The sequence below is a fragment of the Ambystoma mexicanum genome, chromosome 5q (assembly GCF_040938575.1).
Source record: "Ambystoma mexicanum isolate Mex_15411 chromosome 5q, UKY_AmexF1_1, whole genome shotgun sequence".
Classification (NCBI taxonomy): domain Eukaryota; kingdom Metazoa; phylum Chordata; class Amphibia; order Caudata; family Ambystomatidae; genus Ambystoma; species Ambystoma mexicanum.
The window spans coordinates 1,403,579,943-1,403,599,919 of NC_090933.1; the positions used below are offsets into that span (position 1 = coordinate 1,403,579,943).

Sequence of the window (19,977 nt, forward strand, 5' to 3'; positions counted from 1 at the left end):
TTGGATGTTGAAATCCCCCAAGAGGAGGAGATAGGAGGTGGATGGAAGTAAGGAAGCACAGAAATCAGCCCAATCAGAGAGGAAATTTGTGGTAGAGCCTGGAGGCTGGCAAATGGTGGCAATGGTCAGGATGGAGGAGGGTGAGATGACCAGTTTGTAAACCAGGCTCTCAAAGGAAGAGTAGAGCTGGGTGGGCAAGATGGAGGAAGGAACCCACTCAGGGAAGATTAAGGCAACCCCACCACCAGCACAGCGAGGTTGAAGCCTGGAAATGATCTTGAAGCCATCAGAGAGGAGGGAGTCAAAAGCAGAGACTGAGCTGGCATTGAACAATCGGCCTCATTACGGGTTTGGAGGCAGAAATGCCCTTAATAAGGGGATGGCTGCCTCCAAACTCGGGTCTGGGTCTGTGGTCCCTGAATGGAGAAATACTGGGCCATTCTGACTTTGGAGGGCCTGGTATTTCTCCATTCAGGGAACCCGGACCATCCCCATTCCCATTTGAGCCCACATAGGGCTCAATGGGAATGGGGAGCATGCTAACAACGGGCCCGTTGTTAGCATTCTGGTCCCCTCGCGGGACCCGCAAAGGACGTCTGGTCTGACCAGACATCCAGAGTGGGGCCCGCGAAGGAACCTTGTAATAAGGCGGTACGGGGTTAACGGCACCGGCACCTTTACCAGCGGCATTAACCCCTTACTGCCTCACTTGTAATGAGTCCCAATGTCTCGGTGAAAGCGAGAATGTCGAGGTCAATGGGCCTCATTACGAGTGTGGCGGTCCGCAAACAAGGGTGCCAGTAATCTTACTGGCACCTTTTTGCCAGACTGCCACACTGAGTCTGCCTGGCGGGGCTGCTGCGCCCGGTAAGTCTGACCCTGCCGGGCACAGTGGCCCTGGTAGGCAGATTCATCACAGAAGCACCGGCACAGTTAGCAACAGTGCTGGTGCTTCCATCTCCCCACTCCCATAGAGTATGGGAATGGGGATTTACAAAATCTGGCGCCTGACTTCCCACACTACCGGGACTTGTAATGTGCCAGTGGCACCGGGATGTGAGGTGCCAGATTCAGTGTGACGGGGTTGGCGGCAACCCGCTGGTTGCACGGACGGGTTACCGTCAACCTCGTAATGAGGCCCAATGTCTTCAAGAAGGAAGCAGATGTAAACAGAGTGTTTGTTGGCTGAGCGAGCGTTAATCTTCACCAGATGAAGGAGATCTCTGCCTTTGAAAGTTTTCTGAGGAGGGGTACAGGTGCGTGGTACACTAGTAGGAGGAGGAGGGGTGGAGAGAGTAGTGGGAAGAGAGGCAGGAGAAGGAAGGAAGTTAATGAGAGACGGCAGGATCTGGTCAAAGAGGAGGAGGTTGGGTTGAGGACCCTGAACCAAGATAGTGCCTGTGTGGTAGACATTAACGATTCAATGTGAAGATAAGAAGCCGGCCAAGAGGACTTCCCACTTGGTACTGCCGTTAATGGGAGAGGATGTGAAAGGATAGAGTAGAGATGAGATGATGGGTCCATAGATCTGGAGAGGGGACAGATAAGAAGATATCAGTGAAGACCTCACTGCAAGAAGCGCTGACATAGGTTTTTACGATGGGAAGGCCAGGGTTTGCATCTTTCGTGTACTGTACCATAATCTCACTGGGTATGCAAATTGCCAGTACTATCTCTCCATCATCAGGCCTGTCCTCAAATAAATCTGTCAGTGACCTCTCTTAGGGGTATCCTGGGGTCAATACAAAGTACAGTGCACCACTCGCACCTAAGTTGGTCACTTCCAATCACCACAATTCTTTTAGCAGACACTGTCAGACCCTGCAAGTCCAAGGATAGTATGGTGCCTGACGCCAACTCAGGGGACACAATGGGATAAAAATGAAGTCAGTGGGCACACGCCAACAACCCTTGCCAATGTGAGGCACCACCTCCACAAGTACCGTTATCCCATACAAGAACATGTTTGGCTATGGGAATTCCACAAACCGCCACCTTGCGAACCAATGCATGAATAATAAGCATGGTCCTAATGGTGCATATTCATGGGGTTGCACAGACTATACCCTCCAAGAAAGACGTAATCCAGGTAGTGGCTTCTTGGGAAAAATGTGCAGTATCCGGAAGGTGTTTACACAGGATCCTGTGGTCGACCAGGTCAAAGGCAGCCGAGAGATCGAGGAGTAGGAGGAGCGAGGACTTACCCTTGTCCATAGAATCAAGTAGCAGACTCTGTGCCGTGACGAGGAGAAAAGCCAGATTGTCTTTTACCAAGAATATTGTGTGCTTCCAGGTAGCACTGGATCTGCAGATACGCAGCCTTGTCTAGAATTTTCAACAAGAACGCAACGGTAGTGATTGGTCGGTAGTTGTTGGGGGAGTCTGGGTCATGGGTAGGTTTCTTTAGCAGCGGCCGAACCCAGGCTTCCTCGAGGGAAGGTGGGACGATACCCGAAGCAAAGGAGGCATTTATAAAGGCAGTCATGAAAGGGGCCAGTGCTGCCGCACAGTCTTTAACTAAGCTGGCTGGGCTGATGTCACCCTTACAGAGCAATGGTTTAATATGCTTCATAATCAGTAAGACTTCAGGTATAGTTACTTCCCTAAAGGCAAAGGGTTTTGGTTTGTTTGTGCCATGTGAACCAAATAAGGCTGGCCCGGTGGCAAAGGGCTTTGATTGGGGTGGCGTGACTGTTGAATTGGGGTGGGCAGGTTGTTGAATTGTGTCCTGATTTTTTCCTTAAGTGTTTTGATTTTGTCTAGCATGGCATGATGAATGTTATGTCCCCATTTTTCATCTTTCTCTGTTGGTTGTGTAGTGGTGGCAGGGATGACCAGATAAATTAAATTAAAGATAGCAAACACGTCTTTGGACTGGAAGGTTGTAAGTAGATGCGTTAGTTGTAGAGATAGCCTTTTTGTATTGTTTAGCAACTGCCAGTTAGGTATCTCGTGTAGACACGGAGGGACTTGATTGCCATTCCTTCAGTGCTACCCGTTTGGCGGATCTTATATCTAGAAGTTCTTGGGTGAACCATGAGTTAGCATGTTTAATATTCTTGGCTCTTTTCTTTCCAGTGGGGCCACTGCGTCTACTGCTTCTTTGGCGGGGGACAGAGGGCAGACTGCTGCTGCTGAAACAGCCCAAACCGATGGCGGGGCGGTGGGAGCGGGTGAGGAAGCGGGAGACGCCATCTGGAGCACCAATGGAGTCTCGCGCTCCTCTCCACAATCAACACCGTGGCCCCCTGCTCCTCTGTCGGAGCCGCTTTCAGGTCCGCCTCACGTGCATCCAATTTTGTGTTCAATTTTGTGTCTGATTTTGCTCGGCAGCACAGTAACTTCTGCCGCATAAGAGGGCCTTTATCAGGCATGTCCTTCATTTTCTACTTCACACACTGCACAATGTCAGTATTGGCAATATCAGATTGCTGCTTGTATGCAGATTCAAAGTTACTTTTCAAACGGGGGGCGCTGGAGAGCCCGAACAAGATGGCAGCCACCTGAGGAAGCTCTCGCGGGTGGCGACAAACATCACGGCTCTCTGCCCCGTTGAACCGCACATAATCGCGTAAAGAAGAGAGAAATGCCTAGCTGAACCGCATGATCGCAATCATAGAAAATCCTGAACCGATTGGTGCAGCAGGGACGGAGAAACAAGCTGCTGAGTTGCAGACCGCTACTGAACCCGGTCCGGCCTCAGCGGAAAAAGGTGCAAAAAGTACAGACCGAGAGCTGAGGACCGAAAGGGAGCTGCCCTTCTTATGGCCGACAGAAAACCTCTGCCACAGACATGACACAGCACGTCACACCAAACTGGAGACTCATCTGCCCCAGTTTGGAGCACCCAAACTGCAAACATCAACAACCCCATGAGCGGGGAGGCCGGTGGCGGGGGACCCCGCCTGTGGTGTGTGCGAGGGCCGCACTTCAATAGCTGGCCCGGCACTCTGCACCTCCCAAGGAACCTAAACTGGCGGCAGTCTATCACAGACGGCACCACCCACCCGACACCCTGAGGCTGCCTCTGGAGCCCAACGCGAAGTAAGTCCACAGCGCAGCGGGGGGAACCGACAGCACGGCCCACGACCCGCTCACACTCATGGACATGCTACTAGGAACACGCTGTGCGGCGGCCCGCCGGACCCCACCAGCTGCACGCACACAGCCGAACCTGAAGCCTGTACCCAGCACATGAAAAGGCCCGCTGCAGCAGAATCAGCCGCACGCCTCATCCGCCTGCAGCCCATAGGAGGAGAAAGCGACAATCGGCAGGCTACACAGGCCCCTCATCAACCCTGAATTAGGACCTGGCCATCCCCTCAGATGGCACACACAGGCGCATAGCAGCAGCCACACAACAGAGGGGAAACATGGCCTGCAACCCCCCGTGTATAAAGCAGCTAGACGTCATCAGCGGGAACCCGCCCCATATGCCTGCAACCCCCGGAACCGGAGGGCGAGGAAACTCCGACACCCCATACTCGCAGCCGACCGCCTATGAGTACAGTCCCTCCACCAACCCCCGATTAAAAAAAAAAAATGCCTGTGCCTTGGCCCCCCACCTGGACCACAGATGGGGCAAATGGACATGAATCAACAGCAGTGATATCAGGGGGCCTTAGACCCAGCAAACATCCCCCTGCATATAAAGAAGGTGCACGCAGGTGGGGAAAACCAGGAACATCCACACCAGGCATCAGCAGCCGCCCGCTGGAGAACACAGCGCCTATACCAACCCGTGGTCAAATCCTGGCCAGCCCTAACCCCCTTGCTCGGGCCACAGGCAAGGCAAACAGACAAGTAGCAGAGATTGTGTCGACGCCGGAGGGACTTGCAGCCTGCACCACCCCCCCTCCACCAGTCGCCGCAGGCACCCCGCGGGGGCACCCATACAAACAAACAGGCGACAGCGAAGACTGCACCGTCACCCTCAGACCCACACAAAAGACGGTCCATACGCTACAGGGACCCGGGACCACGACCTCTGACACCACCGGTGTGCCGCCCTCGCTGACCCTCAAACCCTACCGGTGTCACAACACCGAGAGGCCAAATACTCGCAAAGACACACAGACAGCACCAGATAGAAACATTTCAGGGCTAGCACGGTGGCACCTCCCAGCCCCGCCTGATCAATATACGGACAACATCCGGAGAAGGGAGCTCACATCGCTCACAAGGATCAGGCGAACAATACCACCCATAAGCACAACGCCTTAGAAGGGGTGAGAACTTAAAAGCAGACAACAGACCAAAGGAGACGCATAAGGGGAAAGCCCAGGGACCTACACCAGGGGAGGCCCCCCCCCCCGGGAACCTCCCCAAATCAGGCGGGTACAAGCAGAACTGCAAGCACTCGAAGGTACCACCAAGAGCACCCCCCCTCGAACTGGACACCCCGGAAAAAGAAGCGCGGAAGGGCATGCAACAGGTGGCACATATCGCAGAACAGAAGGAATACGCCAATCAAGACAAATCAAGTAACCTCCCAAGGCGCTCGACGTGTAACAAAACAGACATGGAAGTCCAGGCGCAGCTGCAGGAGATTCTAGCCGAAATGAAATTAATTGACCAAAGGACCCAAGAAACTAACTGTACACCTGTGGGAACGCAGGAAGGTAGGACATGTGGTGTTGGCAGCGTGTTTTGGTGGGTGGGCAGAGTGAAATGTCTGAAAACTGTGATTTTTTCGCCACATTTCAGACTTTGCCGGGGGTTGTGGGTAATAAATTCTGGGACGATTTGCGCAAGTCAACCTCTGTGGATTCCCACAGGTGTCTTCTTTTCGGAAATGCATTGGGTTCCCTGTTTTCCTTGTGGCTTTGACACCCTAGGGCCAAATCTGTACGTTGTCTCCCCAAACCCTTTGGTGGTTACCAGTGGTTAAGCTTTTTCCCTTTGCGCCCAGGTACGTGCACCCACACATGAGAGGTAACGTTTTCGTCGGGACACCTGTGGAAACGCGGGATGGTAGGACATGTGGTATTGGTGGCGTGTTTCAGTCAGTGGGCAAAGAGAAATGTACGAAAATTGTGATTTTTTTTTGCCACATTTCGGACTTTGCCGTGGGTTGTGGGTAATACATTCTGGGGCGATTTGTGCAAGTTACACCTCTGTGGATTCCCACAGGTGTCCTCTTTTTGGAAACGCATGGGGTTCCCTGTTTTTCTTGGTGGCTTCGACACCCTAGGCCCAAATGTGTAGGTTGTCCACAAGAGCAACATTTCTCAAAATCTGCTCTGCCTAAGGAGCCTTTTCCCTTTGCGTCAAGGTAGGTGCACCCACACATGTGAGGTACCGTTTTCGTTGGGACACTGAGGAAACGCGGGAAGGTAGGACATGTGGTGTTGGCGGCGTGTTTCGGTGGGTGGGCAGAGTAAAATATCTGAAAATTGTGATTATTTTTCTCCACATTTCAGATTTTGCCAGGGGTTGTGGGTAATACATTCTGGGGAGATTCGCGCAAGTCACACCTCTGTGGTTTCCCACGGGGGTCCTCTTTTTCGGAAATGCATGGGTTCCCTGTTTTCCTTGGTGGCTTCGACGCCCTAGGGCCACATCTGTAGGTTGTCTCCCCAAACACTTTGTGGGTTACCAGTGGTTTAGCCTATCCGTGCAGCGGTACAGGCTTTAGCCGCAAGCAAAACTTTCTATTCTATCAGGATTTTGAAAAAATTAGCACACCCCTACAACTTCACAGTTTTGTGCTTATTCGTTGAACGGCACCAAATTTATAAGCGACCCAAAAACTGCTTTTTGGATGGGAAAGATAACTTGACCATAAATATAGGGTCACTTCTGCAGAGCATGAAACACATGAATCCACAGAGGTGTGACCCCTCCCCCCATTCCCCCTCCAGCACTATCTGAAATGTCATCAGGCCTAGTACGATAGTCGCTTGTTTTGTTCCTCCCATCCCTTTCTGCACACCTCTTCCTCACCTTTGGTTCAGGCCTAGTATGGTAGTCACCTGTCTGTTTCCGTTTCCTTCCCACTCTCCCCTCCTTATCTATGTTTTAGCTCTTGCACTATCTGAAATGTCGTCAGGCCAAGTACGATAGTTAATTTCACATCCTTACTGCTCATGGCCTGTAAGAATGTAATTGTATTTTACCTTGTTCCCTCCCTTGCCTTGAAGCGCTTTGAAACACATTGTGTATAGGCACTATATAAATAAACTATTATATCATATCATATGTACATATACATAGTTATATAGTCCACTTGAGTCAAGTCACTCACACATTCCACAATGCCACTTAGTAGCCATCGCTGGAAGTTCGTCTCCAGTTCCAAGCCACATCAGCAATGCATTGTGGGTATGCAAATTAGACAAAATGCAAACCTTTTTCTCCAGGAAATTGTCTTTCTCTTAGAGGGCAGTACTACTTTATACATAGCTTAATCAACCCACGACACATTTTGCCAGGCTATTATATAGCCTTGTTGTATATTTTTTGAATTACAGGACGGATTAGGTACAGGTTAGAGGTGGGGTTGGGGGAAAGAGGATACCATGTGAAATTGGAAAGTTGAGTGTGGTCTGGAGAGAACGTTTTTGGATTATCGGGAGAATACTGGGAAATCTCGCGAGGTTCTTGCAGCAAAAACGCAGGACGCACTTGGAAAAGAAAATGCGTCCCACGAACCAAACAGGGAAAGAGGATAATGGGAGAGAGCCAGGGAGGGAAAAAGAAACTGACAGTACTGGAGGGACAATGGAAAGAGGAGGGGGCATTTGGTGAGTACCTGTAAGGACTGGGAAGAGTTTTGATTTTTGAGTGTTATCAGAATACCCGGGGAATACTGCAGGCATGGGGGGGGAAATCCCTGTGGGAATCGGGAGAGAGTGAAAAAAGGAAATTTTTACACCTACAGAGATCACATCTACTAGGGAGGGGATAATGGGTCTTTGTGCAACTGCCCATGGCAAAAGGCTGAGGCTAGTGGGTCCCAGAAAAACCCATTGGTGCAACATATGACCATGTCTAGTTGGCCCCAAAAAAAACCTATTGGTGCAATATGTATAGTGGCCACAGACAAAGACCATGGCTACTGGCCCCCAAAGAAACCTATTGGTGCAACATGTAAAGAGGCCACAACCAAAGGCCACTGCTAGTGGGCCCAAGGGAACCTACTGGTGCAACATGTGCAGTGGCCATAGAAACTATAGTATATCAAAACCCTTGAAATTCAGTGAAAGAACATTAGTTTAGAGAGAGTTAACATGATCAGATTTAACTCAACAAAACCCCTGAAATTCAGCACTCACATTTTAAGCAACTGCACCTTAAATATACACCCCCTGTTGCGCAGCATATGATCAAAATGATGACATTACAGATGACATCACTGGTGACATCACTAATTACATCACACATGACATCACTAATGGCAGCACAGATGACATTAATAATGACATCATACCAAACATCACTGATGAGATCGATAATTACATCATATATAACATTATTGATTATATAAGTTAGAATATCTTTGTTAACTTATTTTGATAAATATTTTATTTTATTACACTTAATAACATAACATGGAACATTACACTGGCACAGAAGCATGATTGTGTGCAGCATTCATTTGTAGTACTTATCAACTTATAAAATGTTAAATAAAAATAACATTATACAAATGATTTAAATTTCATGTATTGCTAAGCATTTACAATACTTAATTGTAGGGAAAGTACCTGATTCAGGCAAATCTATTTCAGGTATTTCAAACATAGTACATGTACTAGTAAAAATAAAAATAAGAATAGATAGAAGTAGAAACATATTTTATTGCAAGTGTTATGAAAATAGTAAATGTACACATTTAAATTTACAATTCTTACTGTAATACCATTCCATGAACACATTCTTTTGAAAATTAAGTTTTTTTTAAATCACATCTAATAGAAAGTGCGTGACCGTGTGTATTGTGATAGTATAGAAATTAAGAATTCAAAGTTTGTTTAATATACATTGCAACATAACCTTTGAAATTCAGAGAAAAACCTTAGATAAAGAGATGTTTAGGTGAAAATGTAATGCAACAAAACCATTGAAATTTGGCAGACAATTCAGACAAAGCCACCTTAATTACTCTCCCCCTGTTGCGCAGCATAAGACCAAAATGATGACATTGTATCGGGGGTCAACTCAGAACTCCCAAATATAAAATTACAAAAGTAGTCAAAAAAGGAATGTAAGCCAGGCAGGAAGTAACACAGATTTATTCAGGTTCCAGACACAGCTGGGACAGCTATATTCAAACAGATCGAGGAACAGAACTGCGTGAATAGTCACTGTCAAAGTAATGCCCCTAAATCTAGAACTTTCATACTATTGAAAATAATTAGCATTAGTAACCTTACGACATGAAATAATCTCCCCACACAAAGCTGATTAGTGTTTGCACACTGAACCCATATAGGAAATCATACATTTTGTTCGATAATTGCGTCCACAAACATTCCCAGACCGCCCTCAATTATAATATGTGAAGTCACAATCCAACCCCCATTTCCCACATCTTAATAACATTTCATTGAAACATGTGAGATGACCAGCAGAACTTGCAATGTTTTACCAGCCGCTACAGCTTTTTTGCAAATTAATAAAAAGCGAACACATGTTTTCTGCAAAAGCAAAGGCCTATTTACCACGGTTCAGCGTACCACTAAGTTTGATTATACTTACCTGTGCATCTATATATCTAAATTAGTTTTATTTTGGGTTGTACTTCATGTCCCAGCCCCCTTTTAAAGTTCTACTCTCGCAGTTGATGAGTGTGTGTCTTTTTACAGCGTTGAACTTGCATTTTTATTACAACATCAGAGATTACATCACTGATGCCATCACTAATTACATCATATATGACATCGCTGACGGCATCAGACATGAGATCACTCATTATATATGTTGAAATATTTTGTGGTCACTCGTTACATATGCTATTTCAGTATACTTAATAATAATAATAATAACATGCCATATAGCAGTTGACGTAACACATGTATGATATGAGTATTTGGGGAGTATTCATTTGTAATATTTATTAACGGATGAGATTTAAAATATAAATATGTAATATTTTAGAAATACCTTTAATTTTGTGTTTAATGTACCTGATTGTGGCAAATGTACTTTAAACATTTGTAAGATAATATAATATGTATATACAGTAGTAAAAAAAAGTAATAGGAATAGATCAAAAAAGAAACATGTTGAATCCTGATTGTTAGGAAAATGTTAAATATACAGATTTACATTTTCTGTTGTGCTTATTATAAAAATAGTATATACACTTTATTTTTCTGAAGGAGAAGTGTTAAAAAACGCATGTAAAAAAAAGTATATGCTCTTATGAATTGTGATATATTATTGAAAATCTAAGTATGGGTATTCTAAAAAATGAATGCTACATAATCACATATATACAAAAGAAAGGAAGCTTAGAAATTGAAGATTTACTTTTAGACACAGAATTATATTTATAAAAAGTTCTGGTGTTTCTTTTGTAAATGAAATATGACTTTTTATTTCACTCTAACAGATGACCTGCCAAAGGGAATGAATCTTTATATACTATATTATTATTTTTTGTACTAATTTTTCTATGTACTTCAAATTGTGGACCATAGAGTAAATTTAAAGAAATTACAGCATAATAAAATGTACTTATATATATATATATCTTATGCAAAAGAAAATAGTCCTAAAAGTTAAAATGTAATTAATGTAATCAGTGCTTTTAGTGGTCGTCATATATGATGTTATGCCTGATGTCATCAGTTATGCCATCAGTGATGTCATATATCATGTAATCAGTGATGTCATTAGTGATGTCCTCACTGATGTCATTGTGATCATACACTGCACAACAGGGGGCGAGTAGTTAAGGAGGCTTTGTCTGAATTGTCTGCCAAATTTAAAGGGTTTTGTTGTGTTCCATTTTCACCATAACATCTCTTTACCTAAGGTTTTTTCACTGGATTTGAAAGGTTTTGTTGCAATGTATTTTTCCTCTAAAATGTTTTCAAACAAAACGTTTTTTCAGTGAATATATATTTATAAATCGTCGCCGCCCTATAGTTAAGGGGAAACATTTGCACATAGACTTTTAGCAAAATGTTATTGCTGATAACGTTTGACTTGCTGAACAGATTTGGATGACATTTTCCGAAATACAACTTTGTCACAGGGCCCTCCAAACTGGAACTTTTGGGAAAGATTTGTAAAGAAAGGAAAACGTTATTAAGAAAATCAAACGCTGTTTTTGTCCCACTCTGACTCATTTTACCATAGAGAACTGCAATTTCCGGGAAGCCGTAGTGTGAAAACCTCTGCATGGATATGGACCAAATAAGAAACAACTTGGGAACAAGCATTGACCTAATTAACTGGTTTGGGGAAAAATTCATCCAGTAGTTTTAAAAATATTTGACAGAACGATGTGCCCCCTGCTCCCAAAATCGTTTATATATCTCCCATGGTGCTTTGCAGCACAGAGTCCTTTCAGAAATGAAAATCCGCAATTATTTTGCAATTACCATGGTAACACTGTGGGCATTAGAGTATGAAATGTGAGAAAAAGTTTGTTTAGAAGAGAGGAATCAGTGTATTGAAATTAGGGTAGTGGTGAAGAGGAGGAAAGAGAAAATTAAGTAAACTGAGGCAGTTTGGCGTGGGGTATGGAGTCCTTTTTTGAGCAAAAATGTTTTCGATTTGCATGGGATTTGCATGGGAATCCCGAGACTTATCCACGTCATTATTACCTTGGCTATAATGGAAGACATAGGAAATGAAAGTGATTCAGAACTTGAGTGGATATCAAAGGTGATAGTGTGAGAGGATGGGAGGGGAATGCGTTATGGGTGGTCTATGTATGATTTAGTGACTATATTGGGTGTTAGAGTCCAAGAGACAAACATGCGTACATTGTTTATGATTAACACACTAATCAGATTGAAATAAATTGTATCCTTGTGGTAATAGATGAATGAAGGCACAAATCAGTATTTATATTACATATACTGCATAAAGGGATTATATATGTTATACGAATCCTTTTATGCAGTTTATGAATTATTTTGTTCTTATTTTTATACATTTCTGTGTGGTTGTTATAAAAAAAACATTTGGGGGTGGGGATGGTAGGTGGAGGGGAAACTTGGAAGGATAGAACATTAGGGTGGGTACATTTAATAAGGGGGGAAAGAAATAAGCACATAAATATTGTTTTGGTTTTGTAATGTTTTCAATGTTTTTTGTATAAAAAGAAAAAAGGTATGTAAAAAATAATGCCACTTAAAAAAAAAAGGAAAATAAATCCTAGAATGACAGTTTTGTTGATGGTTTGCAATTCCAACTGCCCATTCATCCAGGGTGGCACCTCCCATGGTCATCCTATTAAGGCATATGAGGAACAGGACTATGCTCTCATTTAGGCTCACTCACGGTTGTCACCAGTGAAACAGTTTGGGTCCTGGGAGTAGGACTAGACTCTGGTGAGACTTCTGTAGCTGAAGGCGCTGCTGATGTTGTTGGTTGCGATTTCGGTACATGAGCATAAATTGTGGTGCTGGAAGTGGAGGGTGCACTTGATGGTTGTCGTTCTGTCTGCTGTTAATGTGCCTTCACCTTCTGCTTGTAGTGGGCCTACCGGTAGGGCTCATACACTTCTTCCCAGTGTACGCAAATCAGGTGTTGTATTGGTGTTGATGGCAGAACGTGCAACAGACCGCTTCCCCCTCTTTCAAGCAATGATGCTCCGACACCAGAAAATACCTCCAACTGTCCGCAGCCTTCATGGTAGTCCTTGCCTTCTTCTGTGGTGGTGATGCAGTGGGGACCTTGACAATGATGCGGTCTTCCATAATAGTTACCTTCGGCACGTCTTCAACACTGCTGTTTTCATGTGATGAATGTGGGCTTTGTTGTCTTTGCATGGTGTGGAAGTGGGAGGATAATGTATTAAAAAAGTAAAAAAGACAATGAAAGACAATGGCATTTAAGATTTTAAAAAAACTAAAAGAAGTGATAAAGAAAAGACAAGGGAGAAAGGTTAAGGAACTGAGGGCAAAAATAGAACTGGAAGAACTGCTTTTTAAGGTTAAGTAGTAAGCCAAAAGACTGCTATGTACCCAAAGTTAAAGAGCAATGGAAGAATCATGTACACTTCCTTGGAGTGTGATTAATAACCACGGGAATGATGGAGTACCAATCAGAGGGGGCAATCCAATGCCGCGGCACGTGTTCCCATGTTGATCAAGTGGGTGTGGCTTTTTAGCCGTTGTAATGGAAAGAACGAACTTAAACAAATTATGAAACCGAATTTTTGTTTTTTGTAAAGCTTGCAAAGGCCTAGAAATTCTTGTCTGAGGGTTGGCCTGTGGTTGGTCTTTTGCATGTTTTTTTGTTGTTGCTTTGTGTCAGATGGGCTGTGTAGCCCCATAAACTCTGCGCTTACTTGTGGCGATGCCTTAGCCATTGGAGTCACACCATCCATAGTCGCAGTAACGGGTGGAAAAAAGTTTACAGACAAATGCTGAAAAACACTTTTGTTTGTTTTAAAGCTTGCAAAGGCCTAGAAATGTTGTCTGTGGGTTGGCTGGTAGGAATTTTCATGAAAGTAGTGTTTTTTTATATTTGTTTCAGATGGGCCATGTAGCCGTGGGAATTCCGTGCTTACGGTAGCCACGGTCATAACCGACAAAGGGTCCACCAATGGGTCGTCATGAATTATTTCTGCCAATGAACATTTTGCACTAGTAGGTTGCTTTGGGGCCCACTAGTCATATTCGCCCGTGGCCACTGTACATGTTGCACCAATTGGTTTCTGTGGGGCCCACTCGACATGACTTTCTACCATGACAAGTGGCCATGAACAATAGGTTTATTTGGGGCCCACTAGCCATGGCCTTCAGCTGTGGCCACTGTACATGGTGCACCAATAAGTCGAACTCTCTCACAGCAAACTTCTCAGCCAATGGGATTGGCCCGTTCATAGCCATCGTAACAGACAGAACGGAGTAAATATAAAATCTGAAAATTACTTTTATTGTTTTGTTTTAAAGCTTGCAAAGGACTGCAATGATTGTCTGTAGGTTGGCCTGTGGGATTGTTCATGAAAGTAGTATTTATGTGCTGTTTAGTCATGGGAATTCCACGCTTATGGTAGTCACTGTCATAATGGACGAGGGTTCCAGCATTGGGTTGTCGTGAATTTTTGCCACTGTGCATTTTTCAACAGTTGGTTTCTTTGGGGCAGACTAGCCATGGCCTTCTTCCGTGGCCCCTGTACATGTTGCAACAATACGTTTGTTTAGGACCCACTGGCCATAGCCTTTTGAAATGGCCATTGGCACAAAGACCCATTACCCTCTGCCAAGTAGATGTCATCATGGCAAGTGTAAAATATCTTTACTTTCACTCTGTATTCTCGTGAGATTCCCCTGGTATTCCCCTGATACTGATAACAAAGTTCTGATTCTTACAGGATTCCTCCGGTATTCTCCTGATAACTCTTGAAAATCAAAAACTCTTCCCTGACCTCCCAGGCCCTTACCATGTAAGCCTCTTTCCCCTTGGTCATCCCACTCCCATTAATTGCTTTTTCCCTCCCTGATCCTCTCCCATTACCCCCTATTGCTTGCGTGTCTTTTGGTTTTGCCGCAGGAATCTCACAAGATTCCCCCGGTAAGCCAAACTGTTCTAACTGTAACTGTCTCCCAAGACCACACCCAACTTCACATGGTGTCCTCTTTCCGCCTACCCACCTCTAATCTGAAGCTATAGGCCCTTTTTCCTCCTCCAAATAGCTTTTTGATCCCTTTTTGTATTTGGCTTCCCCAGGTATTATCGCAGGCATCGCTCGCGATAAAATAAATGGCGATTTTTCATTTCTGAAAAGTCTCTCTGCTGCAAACCACCATGGGAGATATAAAGGTCTTTGGGAGCAGGACGCACCCCCTCCTCAATCAAATATTTTTAAAACTATACTGTTTGCATGTACCCGAAACCGGTCAAGGACATTAAGTCAACGCTTTGTGCCCAAGTTGGTTCTTATTGGTCCAAATCTGTTCAGAGGTTTTTCCACTACTGCTTCCCACAAACTGCACTTTTTCTCTATGGGAAAATGAATGGGAGTAGGCCAAAAACAGCATTTTTTGCTTTCTCAATAACATTTTTATTTTTTAAAGAATGTTTCCCAAAGGTTTGTTTGATTTGATGGGGAGGGTGCGTGACAAACATTTTTATCATCCAAATCTGTCCAGCAAACCACAGGTTATTCACAATAGAATTTTGAGAAACGTATATGTACAATGGTTTCAACTTAACTATAGGTCAGCGACTGCCACTTATACTATATATGGCAGTTGATGAGATTTGATAATTTAATTGTGTGAGGGATACGTGCCCCAGCTATAGGCCTGGCCCACTGACCACGGTCACAGTCATTTGGTTAGTCTTTTTGCTTAATGTTTGCAATGCGGACCGGGTATAGGCAGGGGGAAATGAGCCACAGCCCTAGGGCAAAGCCATTGGCATCTGTTTCTTGCAGCATGGCAATTTGGACTGTGGAGAAGACATAGTATAACAAAACCCTTGAAATTCAGTGGAAAAAACCTTGGTTACGACAGAGTTAAGATGATCCAATTTGGTTTATACCAAGAAACCATGAAATTCGTCAGGTGTGGGAAGTGGCGAACAGCTTAACTCGAGTTCCCCCAGTTGCTCCTCAGCCCATAAGCATAGACATAAGATCCCAGCAGGGGGGGTCAATAATGATATATAAAATAATGTGGGTTGCATCTATGTGGGGACTCCAAGTTAAGCTGCTCTTCACTTCCCACGTATTGCCTCAATGTTTCCAAATTCCACACTGCCCCAACAATGTACCTGTCATGTTTCGGTTTCTGTAATAAGATATTACTGTTAAAAGCATCCTGGAAAATATGATTCACAGCAATACTAAATGTTTCTTGTAAAGTGATTCCCTCATTTTTGGGATGCTCCTTGTAAATGTTTTCTGTAAAGTTAGCTCTGCAAAAAAAGGGAATGTCTTGGTTGTTGATGTAAAAGAGATGTTCACTTGTCTATCATTGTCATTTTCCTCTTTTCCAGACCTATGTTTCAGGAAACCTTTTTTGTTAGAGTTACTGTGGATGGAGTCCAGCTGGCAGACAGTGACACCTGTTATGGCAACTACTACTACTACTACTACTACTACTACTATTGGTGGTGGTATGGATTCCCTTGCTCTTTCAAGGTAAGATGTTCTATGCACATTTTTAGAAAATAGAACTATGACCTGTGGGTAAAAAAAGCAATGTTTTTGTATGTTTACCATTTTCTTAAAGAGCTCCGCCCCATTGCTATCTTTTCTTGTCAATTTCAAAGAGCCCACTTTAAAGGTGGATTCAGGTCGTTTGTTAGGTATTTTATTTATAAACACAACAAAAATACGAACTTTTAGCAGACCAAACAAAAACCTTAACGATACATAAGTGGCAGTAAACAATGCAAATAGAGTGGTAAAAAGAAATGTTGACTCCTTTAATTTGCATCCAGATGTAGATGTGTCTCACGAACCAGCATAGTAGCCAAAGAGAGAAGTATACCGCTTCGGTCTGGGAAAGGTAGTTCAAACTGAATTCCTGACATAAGCCTAGTCACCAATAAGGCCAAGTTTATAGAGCACCTGCCGATGGACCACCGCAAGTCACTAAAGCAGAATACTCTCAGGAGGGAGAAGACCCTGCCTCAAATCAAAACGCTTATATAATGTCTATATATCTCTGGGTCTGACACCACTATCTCACTATGTGTCCTAAGAATCACAGCAGCAGGCTATATCCCAAAGCCATGCCTGTACTCTCAGGGTGAGCCCGGTACCAGGCGATCACCACGGTACCTAGACAGGAGCAGCAATAGTCCTACAAATCTCTTGTAGCTCTTACGTAATTCCATGGCATAGGTCAGCAAACCCATCACGGGAAACACTCTTACCTACTCAACAATCATACAGCCCACCTCATCTGTCTACCTTTTTCCCCACCTAGCACATGAGACTTTGGGGTATATTTTAACATGACCAACCGAGGTATGCTAAACTTGGTGGAGAAATGTAAAGTGCAGCAGTTTTAATCTGTAGTTATAAGGGACCATTGTAAGGAAGGCATGGTATTGAAGTAAAGACAGACACAAGTGATCACAGTTCAAAGGTGTTTATTAAACTGTATGAATGATGGAGATGAAACACCTAATCGAAACCTAAATCAAAGATGGGAGCAAGCTACGACCATCAAATATAATAATACAGACCAAGTCTAGTAAAATAAAATGTGTCTATACTAAAAAAAACTTAGCGCTATGCTACAAAACAGTGTGGGACAATGTTCACAAGAAAAGAACGAAGTGTTCACAAAATGATAAGTCAGGATGTTATGGCTGGGGTCTCCCTAGCACTGGACAAGGAAGGTCTCTTGAGCACAGCACACGTCTGGGCTTTTCCGGCACAAGTTTACAGTTCCTTTCAACAATATCAGGACATTCTGTGGCCAAGTGTCTTTTACTCAAAGTCTCTTGCCTTAGCGGGCCTGATGGACCATAAAAATCATCACGTTGGGCGATTACTCTTCACTTTTGGATCCCATCAGCTGGGCTTCGATCCTTCTCTCAGTGTTAGCCTCCCACATTCGGCTTCACTACAGCCTTTAATTCAAAATGTAACGTTCAAGAGTCTGAATGTCTTTTTAAACAACTATTAACTGTGTACATCTCTCAGTCGGGTTCATACTTGTCATCACAATGTACACAATCTCATCAGAAAGCAGGGGTTCACTTCCCCTAGCTTTCTCTTGGCATCCCTCTGTCGGATTCACATAGTCACAGTCTCAAGACAGTCTCTAGACCCCTTAGGTTCTTCCCTTTTCCTAAGACCGGGTCTCAGCCCCTAGTCAGGCTTTCCTTAATGCCCCCAGCCAGTCTACACACAGTTTCATTAACAGTTTGCTTTATCACAACAATGGGTCAAAAGACTTGACTGTGCAAGGGGGTTTTGCTTGACTCTCGTATGACCACTTTGACACCTCATGTTGGCCTCCTCTAAGGCCTCTTGGTTCTTGTAGTTTCAACAAAACAGAAGTTCCAGTGAGAGTCTTTCAAATGAACACCCATGTGGCGCCAGACCACTCTGTATCTGGACTTTTACTGTGGTTTCTTTAAAGTTCAAATACACAAGTTCTTTGTTGCTGCTTGCAGCTATCAGTTTTCTCTGACTCATCGGCTGTGCAGAACTTGTTGGGATCTCGCTAGTCAAGGACGGCACCACAGTGGCAAACGCTTCTCCCCGCCTTGGCTATCAGCGCGGGAGGGCCCGGTGTACCGTTGACACCTGTCACACCACGCGATCGCTGTACTTCCCGGTCTTGGGATTTCCATTTTCGGAGGCTTCACGGTTCTGGGTTGAAAAGGGTAAGGGCAATTTTCTCCTCGTCATCCCTTCAGATCTCACTGCCTTTCTCTTCCATTTGAACTGCCGGTCCAGAATAGCTGCTTCCTCGTGCGTTCGGTTTTGCTCAAAGTGTGCTTTTGTGCTCTGCCTTTTATCCCTGTTGGGAAGGGAATAGGCAAGCAGGTGTGTGTAATTATCGGCAATTGCCTGTCTCTGCCTGACCCTTGTGTTGGGACATGTCTGTTGTTACTCCGTTGTTTGTCACGGTGCAAGAAAGTGTTTGTGTTGGAAAAGGGGTGGGTAGAGTTTCTAGATATCCTACGGAGAAGGATGGGGAAAAGGTGTCAAAGTGAAGGGGGTACCGCGTCTCACCCGTCGGTGTCCCACACCCACTCCCCGAAGACCCCCCATCCAGGTGATCCTCTCCCACTGGTTCACCCCCAGGAACTGAATCCAATAGCCTAGTTTGCTAGCATATGGAGAACCATTGGTCATCCGTTACGAGTACACCCAATGAACTCTCCCACTGTGCCCTGGATAGCACAAATGACTCATTCATCAATGTCAATATTGCTGCATTCAACATAGACATCAACCTCACTTCATTCTGTGTGTTTATCAGGTCAAGGGAGGGAATTACCTGAGCAGATTGAGCAAGCCTGGAATATCAGAGCACAATGCTACCATATGGCAAAGAAATTAGTAAATGTCTACAGAGGTGGTGCCCCTTGAAATGTATATATATTAAGGGACATAGTTCTCCAAAACACCACTCCTATTGTGAACATAGTTTGCAGAATAATTGTCTCAAACGTGACAGGCTACCAAACCAAGATGTCAATTTGTTGCAGGAGAGTGTTGATGGGGATCTTGCCAAACCGCTGTGGCAAGATCCTGCCAGTATGACATGTGGAATGTAAAATATTAGACTTGTCCCATAACTTCTACAGTTCTGAAAATTACTCAATCCCTCCCCTTCAATGAATGGCTCTTCCTTGACACCTAGTTCCACACACCCTGCACTCCCCACCCTCCCCGAGACTCTGATTTGCTCCCCACTGTCTTCCCCCGGTTGCTTGTAGATCCCTTGCTGCCAATTCCTCTCCCATACCCTCCCCTGCTCCTTTTTTCTCTGCTTCCCTCAATGTGGTCATCCCACTATGATTGTAAAGCGCTCTGTTGCTTCCCGAAGCTAGGTTCGTGCTCAGTAAATACACTAATAATGATAATCTCCTTGCCCCAAAGGCCAAAGTCAAGAAATACTGTTGATCTGCAGAGAATCTGGGACAGCTGTCGCTTTCTTGAGTTAAACATGTTTTTGGTCTGGTTATGGTGGAAACCAAAAGACAATGGGATTGAGCCACCAGATAATCAAGTTCCATATCCGGGACTGCAAGCCCTTCCTTATCATATGACAATGTTAACACACATCACTGTACTCTAGACTGCTTCCCCACCCAGATCATACTAACAAGAAGGGACAGTACTTTTAGGATGACACTCTTGGTATTGTA

At 44.5% G+C, this 19,977-nt stretch overlaps 1 protein-coding gene across 1 annotated transcript in view; it reads left to right on the forward strand.

Annotated features, from left to right (window-relative positions):
* The window catches only part of LOC138498459 (fibrocystin-L-like), a 1,772,245-nt gene that overhangs the window by 187,366 nt on the left and 1,564,902 nt on the right, over window positions 1-19,977 (forward strand). Inside the window, exon 5 of the mRNA XM_069622209.1 lies at window positions 16,132-16,276. Coding sequence (XP_069478310.1) covers window positions 16,132-16,276 — 145 coding nt within the window. The remainder of the gene's footprint in view (window positions 1-16,131; window positions 16,277-19,977) is intronic.